This window comes from Lytechinus variegatus, chromosome 4, assembly GCF_018143015.1.
Source record: "Lytechinus variegatus isolate NC3 chromosome 4, Lvar_3.0, whole genome shotgun sequence".
Lineage (NCBI taxonomy): Eukaryota > Metazoa > Echinodermata > Echinoidea > Temnopleuroida > Toxopneustidae > Lytechinus > Lytechinus variegatus.
The window spans coordinates 43,868,734-43,882,195 of NC_054743.1; the positions used below are offsets into that span (position 1 = coordinate 43,868,734).

The window sequence follows — 13,462 nt, forward strand, 5'->3', positions numbered from 1 at the left end:
AACTAGTAAAAAATCAATCACCAACAGTCACACCACGATTCACACTCGCACCACACTAGAAACATCCTACCTGTTCACACTCAAATCTTTATTCACCTACAATTCATCCCATTTCTGTAAATGTAAACTGAACCTGCCTGACCTCGTTGCCAGGCAACTTTCTTCCTCTATACAACCCGTGATATATTTTTGTATTTTGATGAATGTGGATACCCGGCCCTCGGCTCTGGAATTAAAAATCGCATATTTAATAGATAAAATAACATAACTCTTTTATTTATAATTTGCAGGTAATCCTAAGAATATATCCCTTCTGTCCATAGTTCTTAATTCAACTAAACAAAAATTATCAATACATATTATTGACACAGAGGTTTAACTTTCATGCAATCCAGTATGATTCCGTTTCTGTACAACAAAACGAGCAGCAATTGAAACCAAATCTCTTCAAACGTAATTATTCCCCATGCACGAAACCGAATCTCTTAATTCAGTTTGTTTATTTCATTTTCAACACAACAAAGTAAAGTGGTCGAAATAATTACAATGAACCTATACAGACAATATAGATAAAGCACGCACACTCACTCATGTGTGCTTATACATGTATGAGCGCATACAGGCCTTCATCTAATGATATAAAACAAAAATGATATAAACATTGTTAGACTGGTAGAGAGATAGTAGATGAGTAGATGTGGGTGAGAGATGTGATTTTTTTTAAGTTCATAAATAAATGAATAAAATTGTAATAAACAGTTCATCACTGTCTTGTCAGACAATTTTTATTGTAATCAATCTCACCATAGCGGAAATGTAACAGGATAGGCCTATACAAGGATTTTCTATTTGCAGGTTGCAGACCCTTCATTTCTGGGATTCTGGGTATATAACACTCTATAAAACACTTATCAAATTAGATGATAACGAAATTCTTTATTTGAACCAATGATTTTATGGATGAATACATGGGTAAAATTTGTTTTATTTATTTTACAATTTCAAATGCTACTTCTTCGCCATTTGAAGTCCGGTTTAAATTCTGTTTGCTTTATAATCATGATAGCACTAGGTGGGGAATTCAAAAGTTCTACACAGAATTTTGAAATTCATTAAATATGCTAATTTATGCGCATTTTTCAAAATTCACAAAAAATGCTTCTTCTTCTTTATTTGTTGACCGATCAGGAATTTTTTGCTTCCATCTGGTAGAACTTTATGAGGATCACCAAACTTCTACACAGAATTTTAAAATTTTGACCACAACAATTTTGTGCTAATGCGAAATTAATTCATTCATACTTTTAAAAATTCACATAAATTGCTTTTTCTTCTTTAATTGTTGACCGATTTTTGATTTTTTTTTCTTCCATCTGGTAGAACTTCATGAGGTTCACAAAACTTCTACACAGAATTTTGAAATTTTCAGTAGAAAATGACTTATGCTAATTTATGCGAAATTTCTTCACAAATCCCCCAAAATGCCTCTTAAGTTCTTTATTTGTTGACCGATTTTGATTTTTTTCTTCCATCTGGTAGAGCTGCATGAGGTTCACCAAACTTGTACACCAAATTTTGAAATTTTGTCTGGAAAATTATTTATGCTAATTTATGCGAAATATATTCATAAATCACAAAAAATGGTTTTTCTTCTTCATTTGTTGATCAATGTCAATTTTGTTTGCTTTATATAATAGCTCGAGGTGGTGATACAAAATTTCAACACAGAATTTTGAAATTCATTAAATATGCTAATTTATTCATATATTTTCAAAACTCCCCCAAAATTACTTATTTATTTGTCAATTGATTTTGATTATTTTTGTTCCATCTGCGAGCTACTTGAGGTTTACCAAGGTTCTACACAGAGTTAAGAAATTTTGACTAGAAAGTTATTTATGCTTAATTTATATGAAATTTATTCATAGATCACAAAAATGCTTCTATGTCATTTCTTCATCAATTTCAATTCTATATCCTCAATTTATGTCACCAGTATAATTCACTACAGTGTCAACTGGGCTGAAATTAAAATAGTGTTAAATTTCGTTGCGAGATGCCGGATGAGCTCCACATCATTGATGTGCTAGAAGGTATCGAATTGCCGTAGAAACAGATTAAAAAAGTAAGAAAACAATGCAAGTGAATAAATAAAGTCTCAAGTTCCAGGAGTGAAACAACAACTTACATAAGTTACATTTCAAGTACTTCTTAAGAGGCTCAGATGTTACTCGATGAATTAACTTCATTGCGGTTGACATAGCTCATTATGACGAGTCGGCAAATATCTTAATTATGTGAAACTAATTAATTAATTCTTAATTTTGTTGGAAAAATTGAATAAATGAATGAATGAATGAACTATTCCAAGTAGCTTACAAACTAGTTTTAACCAGGCCCTTTCCAGTTAAGAGTTGTTTCTCTCTCGAGGAATATATCCTTGTAATTGAAATACGTTGGTAAACCATGTAAACGGTCTGTTATAGCAAAAAAAAACAACATTGATAACGTTTAAAAATATATGTCATTAATGTCGTGTCATGGATCTATATACACTATTTATTATCACCTGGTTGGATTGAATGATGTAGTACAGGTAGTATAATAGTGTGTGTGGTTTTTTTTTCTCCAAATTTCAATATATTTGTGCAAAGGTTGTTTTGTATCACCAAAATGCTTGCAAACAAACACTGAACAATGCATTGAAGTTCACAATCATGGATCCCATGTTCATAAAATAAGGCCTGCATTTATTATTCGTTGCAATACCTCTTGTGCAAATAAACTGATTTGAAGCTGAAAGTAGTGCAGAGAGCTGAGAGAAGCAAGTTTCGCGGTTTTTATGCCAAACCCTCCACACTCGATCACCATGATGGTTTATTTCCAATTCGTCTTACATGTCTAATGCCATTTAGTCCAATTGCCAACTCGTCTACCATAATTTTGTCTATCATCAGTTCGTCTACTCACAATATTGTCTACTTTCATCTCGTCTAATGCCATTCCCTCTAATAACCAGTTGGTCCAATAGCCATTTAGTCCATTTATTAATTGGTCTAATTAAACTAAAGTGTTAATTGTACAAACTGAATTAAAAGGAAATGGGTATTAGACCAACTGGTTATTAGACGAAATGGTAAAAGACGAATTGGTGATTAGGCGAAGTGATGATTGAACCAAATGGTTTTTAGACGAAATGTTGATAGGCGGAATGGCATTAGACTAAATGAGGGTAGACCATGTGGTGAGTGGACGAGTTGACGGTGGACGAATTTGCAATTTACTACACGATCACCGGGCTCAGTCTCTTTACAATGACGTCATAAGAAAAGTGAATCCGGACATAACGTACCTTGAAATAACAATGACAAGTGGAATTACTAACACGGGTATTTTAAGTACAATTTTTTTATTAATTATGATCGTTTGCACATCTGTTCTTTGGACGAATCCAGGATGAATCTGTACAACATGTACGAGGAAGTATAAACATGAAATGAAAACCATACGACATTGCAAAAATATTTGCTGATACTGATCTCGAAGACCAACCCAAATTTTTCTATGTTATATTGGTTCTCTCTCTCTCTCTCTCAATCATTCTTTTCCTTTTTAGAACCCAACCCCTATGTGAAACAAAATTCCAAGATCATTTTTAATTTATGATTTTGCCAAATCGTGTTCAGAAAAGTGTCAAAATTTAAAACTGGGGCCCATTACAAAAAGTTTCGATTACACTGTAAAAACTGTGGTGTTAAAACTGACATCAATTGGTGTTAATAGAGGACGACACCCTGAGGTGTTAAAATAACACCCTAGAGGTTGAACATAACACCAAAGTGTGTAAATGTACAAACCATAGGTTTTGTAATAACACCTATAGGTTTAAAACTAACACCACCAATTTAACACCGGTGTAAAATAACTGGTGTGGTCCTCTTTTACAATTTTTACACACGCTAAATCTCCTTAACCCCGTACTATAGGTGGGCCACCTATAGTACGGGGTTAAGCTTAGCCCACTTTCTTTTTACACAGCATATTTGCAAAGTGGGCTAACCTCACCTTTAGTACGGGATTATTTGGCCTTGCAAAAAAGCAGGGTTGTCCCAGTAATTGCGGTGCTAAGAGCGATAGTACGGGGTTAAGATCGCTAGTGTAAAACGAAAGTGGGCTAAGCTTAACCCCATACTATAGGCATGATAGGTGGGCCTAAATGGCAATTTAGCTCCACCTATAGTACGGGGTTAAGGAAATTTAATTTAAATTGTGTAAAAAGGGTATGAGTGAAGTACTTGTACTACGAATGATCGACAAAAACCACTAGTCCGGGGTTAGCGAGCGAGTTTCGTATGTGAAAAGAAAGCATTCCTTATCCGGGGTTAGCAATAACAATTTGGCATGTGTGAAAAAAAATTGTACGGGGTTCGCGATAGTCCGGGGCTAAGAAAATTCTGCGTAAAAGGGTATATGAACACCGGTTAACACCACAGTTTTTGCTGTGTACAACACACCATAATAGTGAGTTTTCGATCCCAAGAAGCACGACGAATTCAAGCACACCGTAAACATATTCAAAATGCCCGTCAAATGACAATGAACAGCTAGAAGGTTTTTGGTCGAAAAATATGTGAATCGGAACAGCAGTTTCGTCCAATATTAGTTTCGGAGCAGACGAAAAATTGCAAATATGTCGTTCGTCCAGAGCCGAGGACGGGGGAGCGTTTCATGAAAGGACTTGTCAGACGTTTCATCCGACAAGTCCCATTTTATCCGACAGTTACTATAGTAACAGTGCCTCTCAGCCAATCAGAATCAAGAAAGATGTCAGATCTGACAACTTGTCGGACAAAAATGTTGATGAAACGGTCCCCAGAACTGCTGTTTTGATTCACAACTTCTTCGACAAAGACTTCTTGGTTGCTCTTTGCCATGGGCGGAATTTGGCAATACATTTCTTAAAAGCGTTCTGAATCTCGATACGAAAACTCATTTTGTCGCAAAAGCTTTGTCACCAACTTAGTGCTCTACAATTTATTTTATTTAGATTGCCTTTATCGTTTATGTAATGTAAAGTTAGAAGAGTCAATAATTGAGCATGAAGGCCCGTTCAATGATTTCTTTACTCCATTTCTCTTTGAAATTGTACTTTCACTTGCCAGGATCATGGGTACATTAACGGATGCTTTGTTTTCTAGTAGTGTTTATTTTTAATTTACTATTCACTTCAAGTTCATACATACATAGTCTGGAAAATATAATAGATATTAATATAAGAAATTGATTGCATCTGAGTATACACAAAGTAAAATAACATTATAGAAAATGACATTTTCGATGACCTTGTAGCTGAGCAATTAGAAAAGATAACATAACATTTAAAAAATGCATAGATCAGCTAAGCAAGCGGGTCAAATTAACTGAATGATAGAATTTATTATGCATCTTCTCGCCCGAACCTCCCACCCCCCCCCCCATCTACTCTAAAGCTAAACAAACTATTACACTAACAGCAAAAAAAGCATGAGAATAGACAGAAAAAACAAAAACACCCATACACACAAAAAAGTAAAAGAAAGAGAGAGGGAAAAAAAACAAACCAACAAGAAAACGAGATTAGTGAAACGATTTTACTTTTTCGTTTCACATACCAGGGTCCATTTCTGATTTTTAACTCTTGTCCAAAAGCTTGTTAAAACAGACAAGATAAGAAGGAATTCAAAAATTACTTCTTAATAAATACTTAGTGAAATAAATGAAAATATATTCTTTTTTTTTGTTAACTGAAACACAAGGCATTTTGAAACAGGAAAAACACGAAAAATACACAAATACACTATAAGGATCATGCGTTTCTTTACCTCCTCAGCCCCCCCCCCCCTTTCACTCTGCGCCCGTAGTCTTACACACTAAGATGGTATTGCTATAATTTCTTATCTTTTTTAGAGGTTGCCACAAAGTCAAGCTAAGCTTGTAGTGGCAACTCCGGCAACCTTTTTTAAATCGTTGTTACAGCAAATACAACCTTGTCCACATTTTTATTATTGTTAAATCTTTTGTTACTTATTATATATTTTCTTTGTTATTTTGTATAATCTATGAAAAGTTGCAGAAACAATAAATGAAGTGAAATATTCAGAAAGCATATCATGTGCTAAACAAAATAAACTAAGATTATTTTCATACATAAATTTTAGAAGTAAAATTGTCATGGTCCTTTAATTATTACCTGACATAGATAAATCCTATCTTCTAATCTATATATACTGTATTTGTATAAAATATGTAAACACATGTAAATTACTGGAGCATACATGTTTCTAATTCCTTGCTTCAAATGATTTCTTCTGCTCTAGGAGAAATATTACGTAATTTTTGTAAAAAAGACATGCAGGCCATAAGACTTTAATCATAATTTGCCTTGGATAATGATAATGGAATTGCAAAAAAAAAAATCGGAGACACAAAATCATTTATTGGCATTTGTTCTGAATTCATCCGCTGCAGCATTTACATAATGAATATACAGAAAATCACGTGTAATTCACAACAAGACAGAAAAATACAATTTGATAACTCCCTCTTAAAGGACAAGTCCACCCCAACACAAAGTTGTTTTGAATTTAAAAAAAATCACACAAGCATAACGCTAGATATTTCATCAAAATCGGAGGTAAAATAAGAAAGTCATGACGTATTTTTTTTTTCGCGTAATGACTCTTTTGTATGAAGGCCTACAGCGGTGTGATGCGTAACAAACCGATGGATACAGTCAGGTCAAAAACTTGAAAGCGTCATTCTTTGGTAGCCACAATGGTCATGTGTTCACTTCTACCCATGTCACCATAGAAGACATTGCCACTTCTCTTAGGTGTGACGTCACGCATATGCTTATATACGTCATCGATGAAATCATCGTGGTGTTCCGCAGGGATGTACTTTATCGGGTAAAATAGGCAACGTAATTGTTCTGTGTGTATTGCAAATGTAAATGGTGAGAAATAGAATTCAATTAGGAGACAATTCAAATAACCATATTCAGCTTACATCGATTCAACCATTGTAGAAGAACAATTATAAAGACAAAGAGAAGTACAGCCTTTCTACGAGATAGATTACGTTTGTCGACATAAATTATTTTTTCTGCTTAGCCTAATCTTATAAACAACTTTTTCAGTTACACATGATGCCGACCGACATGACCGAGGTGTATGGTTGACTTATACGTGGCTAAAATGACTACGGTACATATTCCAGATTACATTTAAGTACAGGCTAAGGTCCGGAGCAAATGTATCATCTAGGTAAAAAAAAATATAAAAAAAAAATAAGTAAAGTGGACATGATATCCAGCATGGCTTTTGAATCTGCTCATGTCCGTAAGCAGAATTTTTTTTCGGGGGGGCAGGACTCGTAATTTTTTTCGAAGAAACTCAAAAGCGAGGGAGCAAAGCGACGGAGCTTGTCATTTGCATTTTCCAAAATGAAGTTGAAGGATTTCTGGCACAATTTTGATGATTTTTCTTTACAATTATCAGTAAGAAAGTATAATAAAATAAGTGTTCAAAATTTCTAGAGCAGGGGCGGATCCAGGATTTTGAAATAGGGGGGGCGCCAGCGGCGAGGGAGCGAAGCGACCGAGCGGGGGAGGGTGTGGGAGGGGGGATACCCCCCTCCCACGGCAAGGACTTTTTCAAAAAATCATGTCCAAAAGTCGTATTTTGAGAGCACCTTTAGAAGAAAAATGCACACTTAAATCACTGTAACTTCATGAATAAAAGACACATACTGACTCATTAGGAGCTGGTTTCCAGTCACACCCGTATAAGCGGTCATTCAAAACATACATTTGGCAAAGGCTCTTGACTTGCTTGCATCGTGTGATTGAAACGTCAAATTTAAATGATACGAAACTGAGACTTGTAATCGATAAGTTCCGAATAATCCATTCTGTTTATTGTCATTTGTGTATTTACATTGTGTGTTTCAAACGAGAATTGTTTAGTCGTATGGCAACATGCATAAAATTTGGGGGGTTTTTTACCCAAAATGCACAGTAAATTGTTACAAACTACAGAAAAAACGACATCATCTTCTGGTAATCAACCTTTTCCCTCGTATTATTTTCAAATCATCTTCAATAATCCAGTCATTCTACACAACCTCAAAGTAATATAATGCTTCTTAAGGGGATTCTCATCATTTTTATTGTTTACGTTCAAAGTCTCTCATCGCGTTGCCATCTTAACTTATGACCAGCCAGGATGAAATTGTATTTACATTTATTTTAACATAAGATAATCAATTTTTAAGAAGCACTTGTTAAAACTATACCTCAAATAATTAAATAAGGTCAATGATAAAATGCTAGAAAATACATGTAAGGAGCTTTGATATCCAGTCCATAATTGTATAAGTTATAAATATCAGTGGCAGACAATGTAAAATAAACCGAGGCTCGTCTTCGGTATACAGAGTTCAGAAGGCATTTTGTAAGCTTTTCATTTATGAAATTACAAATTGTTTAGACCATGAATTCATTTAGGCTTCCAATTTGATGTTTTTTTTCTACATGTTGAATCAATGTATACTAGCTTTCCAACCAACAAAGTAAATGTTGTAAACTGTATTGATTGCCTTCTGTTGGGCAAAGCTATTCCTGCCAAGTTTGAGCTCAATCATGATTTTTATTTTTTTAAGATGAAAATATGGAAAGTTTATTTATGCAAGACAAACGAAGAACAGACGAAATAGTGGAATTTAATTACTCACACTATAATATATAAGGGATATACTTTTAAAGCTCAGTGGGGTCGACTGGTGATTGAGAATATACAATTTTGCTTCTTGATAATTCGTTGGAATGATTGCTTCGGCGAAACTTAGTTGGGGCGCCCTGGATAATATGCCTCTGAATCTACCAGAAAGTGTGAAAGTTAGTTTACATTAAATACAAATATGTCTGACCTATACATTTCAGTGAAAACGTACATGACCAAGGCAGAATCATAATGCTGCGCACGTGGCGTCCGATATAGGGCTTCATCTTTGAGTGAAGAATAATCTCGGGGATAGACATTATCATTCGCATCGTTGACACTTTCTCTCGCGATCTGTTACTTACAGTTTACATGTATTTGCCATAAAGACGGACAAACGCATGTTACAAAAAACACAACATTTAGGGAAAAAATGATATCCAATCCAACATCTTCACACTGGTCACTGCACTGCAACTCCCGATTACAAGTGGTGCAACTTTCCAACCAATCGACTTGCGCGCCCTGGAATTCCGGAATTTACATATTGCAATACAGTATGACAGAGGTGCATTTGTGCGAACACAAAGGCCATGAGCGTAAGTTAAAATATAGTTTTGACTAGATCTAGCCCTTGAAATTGACTACATTGTACCAATCGAGTAAATATAACCATCCCCCCCCAAAAAAAAAAATCCGGCGAAAATAGGGGGGGCGCGCGCCCGGGGCGCCCCCCTCTGGATCCGCCACTGTAGAGGGCAAGTGCCCTGTCCCCCCCCCCCCCCCCCTTCCTCGCTGCGTACGGCCACAACATGCACAATGCAAACCACTTTCTGAACTTACTTTTGACATCACTTTCCTTCCATTCAACCCAAGGGGATTGCTTCACCTCTGAACGTCTAATGACGAAACCCACTGATCTCATAAGGTCTAGAAAGCTCTCAGTGCTTTTTATTGGAAATACCTCGTAGTTGCACTCCTTGATAATGTTTCGTGTGACAAAAAAAGAAAAACAAATTCTTACAATGCAATTTTAAAGTGGGTCATCCATTATAATTGTGTTTTATTCCGCAGGATCATATTCTCTGTTAATACTGTAGGAAGTTAAATCATTGGCGTACAGCCGAATGTATAATTGCGATTCCGATTTTTATTAAAGAATTTAGCATCGAAGTGGAAGTCCGTTTATTGTGGCCACAATGATAATAATTTTTTTCTACACGGTCAATCGGGAACTAATTCATGCAGATTCTCATTTATAAAGAAGTACTGAACAAAAAAAAATACACAGTTGCAATACAGACTTTGATGGCGATGTGTGATGCCGGCAGTTATAGAAATACTAAAAAGTGATTTGTGTTGAAAATCGATAATTGGTAATTTATCCTACTTAATTTGATTGTAAAAGATGGATATCATTATGGTCACATTGTGTCTTGAAATTAATTTTAGAATAAAGAGTGTTAGATTAGACCAATGGATAGGTCTGTTAGACGAAATGGGTATAGTCTAAGTGGAAATTGGACAAATAAACTAAATGGCATTTAGAATAAATGGTTAGTAGACGAACTGGTGGTAGTCAAGTAGAATTACACCGACTATGTGGGATAAGACGAAAAGGACTAGACGAAGCAGGCGTAGACCAATTATTGGCAACTTACCTACAGATCATATATCGCAAGTTACGCCGAAGGTTAAATATAAACGGGTGCTATTTCCAAAGAAAAAGTAATAATTTTGACACTGTATATAGGACGGGATTCTAATTAATATACCTGTAGATATTGTCCCCATTGTGCATGCTTTCGAATCCAAGCATCGCAAGTTTCACCGTAGGAACTATATTCTGTTAGGAGTTGAGACCTGGTAACGAAGCCAAGGAGGAATAAACCACCAGGTTTAAGACACTGGAAGACATTCCTCAATACATTCTCCTTGTCGAAGCACCAATGAAGAGCTGTCATACTCAGGATCTTGTTAAAACTTTCCCGCCAGTCCGTAAGGAGAGGACCGAACGTCTGCGCATCTTCTTGAAAGAATTTAATGTTGGGCCCCGAGTTTTCCATCTTTGCGTATTCTATCATGCCAGGAGAAATGTCTAAACCTGCAAGAAACCATTATCCAGGAAGGTTTTAAGGGCCATCGACTTGACGAGATGGCTATAAATATTTTATCTTGCAATGTCCACATATTAACGTTACTACGTCGACTTGGCGAGCTACACTATCTCGTCAAGTTGAAAAAAAAAAAACAGTTATATGTCGACTCGGCGACTTAGTGAGATACAGTTTATCTCGCCAAGTCGGGCCCAAAAGTTGTATGTCCACATGGCTAGTATAGGTGTTAAAATAATACTGGCAATTTAACTTATATGTACACCGGTTAACACTACAGTTTTGTTGTGCACCACGTACATGACGTATATCTCAATACAACTTTTTAAAAGTCAACTTGGCGAGAAAGTGTATATCTCGCCAAGTCGATGGTACGTACTTCAATGCTTACGTACAAAAGTATCCCAATGGTGAACACGTTAATCACCTAACAGGGTCATTGATTTAAGATGGGGCAAAATCCTCATGTTAGTTATTTAAGAAAAATGAAACTATTAATGTGTAAAAAAAAACGACATCAAAGAAGAAAAAAACACATAAATCATTATTTAAAAAAATGTAATTTTTTGGTGAAAAGCGGCCGCAGAGCGCTTTATGACAATCACCTATGCCCGTTCCATGCACAGGAGTGCATACGCACTCACACGCAGGCGACCCGTTCCAAGGACCCCCGTTTTCACAAACATTTGGAGTTCCGAAGCCCGTTCCGAGGACCCTCCTTTTTTACGATAAGCCCGCTCCAAAGCTCCGTTGTTTTGTCTCACCCGCGGCACATACCTACCACTTTTTGGGTCGAGTATCCCCCCCCCCCGGGTACATAGATCAAATAAGAAATTCATGTCACGATTAGCATAAAGGTATACATCATAATCACTGTGTCTTCATCGGCCTAACAATGCTATTGACGAATTCAGTGAGATGTACCGTGATTTTTTTTTTAAGAAATGAAAGGACAGATATTTTTTCATTCATATCAGAAGCAAAATGATACCGCACTGTTCTCATTCATCTTTTCATAACATTCCTTTTTGTATGGCTGGTTCTTTTGATCTTATAAGCTTTGCCAAGTTTACCGATAAAAAGAGGAAGAGTAGACACGAGAGAGGTGGAGAGACAGAGAGGGTTTTGGAGTGGGGAAAAACAGAGAACATAGAGGGGAAAGCTTAGACGGTGAAATTGTCACGAACGATTGTGGTTAAATATTTTGTCGTTATTCTGTATGTCGTCTGTACTATTCTTTTTAAATATTTGAATGAGAACTAATAAACATGAATTCCCAGGTTCGGCACTGAATTTGTAACTTATGAAAATCAATAATAATCTTGATTTGCCTGGTAAACCAGTTTGGGGTCGATCGATGGTCTGGTTGAATTAATCCCGGAGGGGCCACTTACATTGACGAGTGGATACCATGCGCGACCAAAAAAAAAACACGTAAAAAGGATGTCTTTTTCACGATAGGGCACGTTACGTACGTAACGTGATAAGGGTGTCAAAAACACAAAAATAATGAAAAAGGGTATCTATTTCGCTAGGAAAATTACGTGTTTAGGATCGAATTTGCGGGGATGATAAAACAAAATTCAAATGTTTTATAAAGGATGTCCTTTTTGCCCCAACACTTCGTGTTTAGAGTCCCATTTGCGCGAGGTGTAGAAGAAGGGGTCGTACTAAACCAAATAAGGTAAAGCCGACGACCGAAGGACCCGTAACAATAAAACATTCCTGTACTTGTGTAGGGGTTCATTATTTTCAGGGAATATTTGCCAAGAGTATATCGTTTTGTTTCCAATACTTGTTAAGGGTAGGGTTTCACATGCCGATACTTGTTAAGGGGTGCATTTTCAGAATGTGGAAATTACGTGTTTAGGGTGCTTTTCGAGACCCCATGGTCGCGCATGGTATCCACTTGTGAATGGAAGTGCCCCCCCCCCCCCCGGGGAATTAATACCTTGTACCTTGACCACTGCTTCCAATATAATATGGATTATAAACGCCTTGATGATCATAACCCTTGGAAGCGGGAATGATGTTGGGTATTTTGTACACCATAAGCAGCACCCCCTGGAAATTAGGTTGGTACACTGTAAAAACTACGGTGTTAAAACTGACACCAATTGGTGTTAATAGAGGACCACACCCTGAGGTGTTAAAATTACACCCTAGAAATTAAACATAACACTAAAGAGTGTAAATGTAAGAACAAAAGGTGTTGTAATAACACCTATAGGTGTAAAACTAACACCACCAATTTAACACCGGTATAAAATAACTGGTGTGGTCCTCAATGTACACCGGATACCTCGTAAACCCCTTTTCCGTTTTAGTGCTGATCGACTATCGTTGCCAAAGTTTTGGTCGTCTTTGTAGCAGTCGTATTTACTCACCAGTAACTGAGTTTACTCGAGGGGACAGCATTTTACACAATCTCCCAGAACCGCATCCAACATCGAGCACGTCGTCGTTTTCATCGAAATCGATCCACTTCATATCTTCGTCACGAATCCGATTCTGGACATAAACCGAGCTAATGGCGTCGTAATATCTTGCCATGTCCAACGTATCTGTATTCATTTTTCTTTTGCTTTG

General features: G+C 36.4%; 1 protein-coding gene across 1 annotated transcript; it reads right to left on the reverse strand.

The window, feature by feature from the left end:
* Positions 1-6,777: 6,777 nt before the first annotated feature.
* Positions 6,778-13,462, reverse strand: LOC121412703 (juvenile hormone acid O-methyltransferase-like). The gene is made up of 4 exons (XM_041605480.1): positions 13,261-13,462; positions 10,535-10,863; positions 9,603-9,738; positions 6,778-6,970 (listed from the first exon to the last, which is right to left on the reverse strand). Exons 1-4 carry the CDS (start codon positions 13,445-13,447, stop codon positions 6,795-6,797), a joined length of 828 nt encoding a protein of 275 aa, XP_041461414.1. The 5' UTR covers positions 13,448-13,462; the 3' UTR covers positions 6,778-6,794.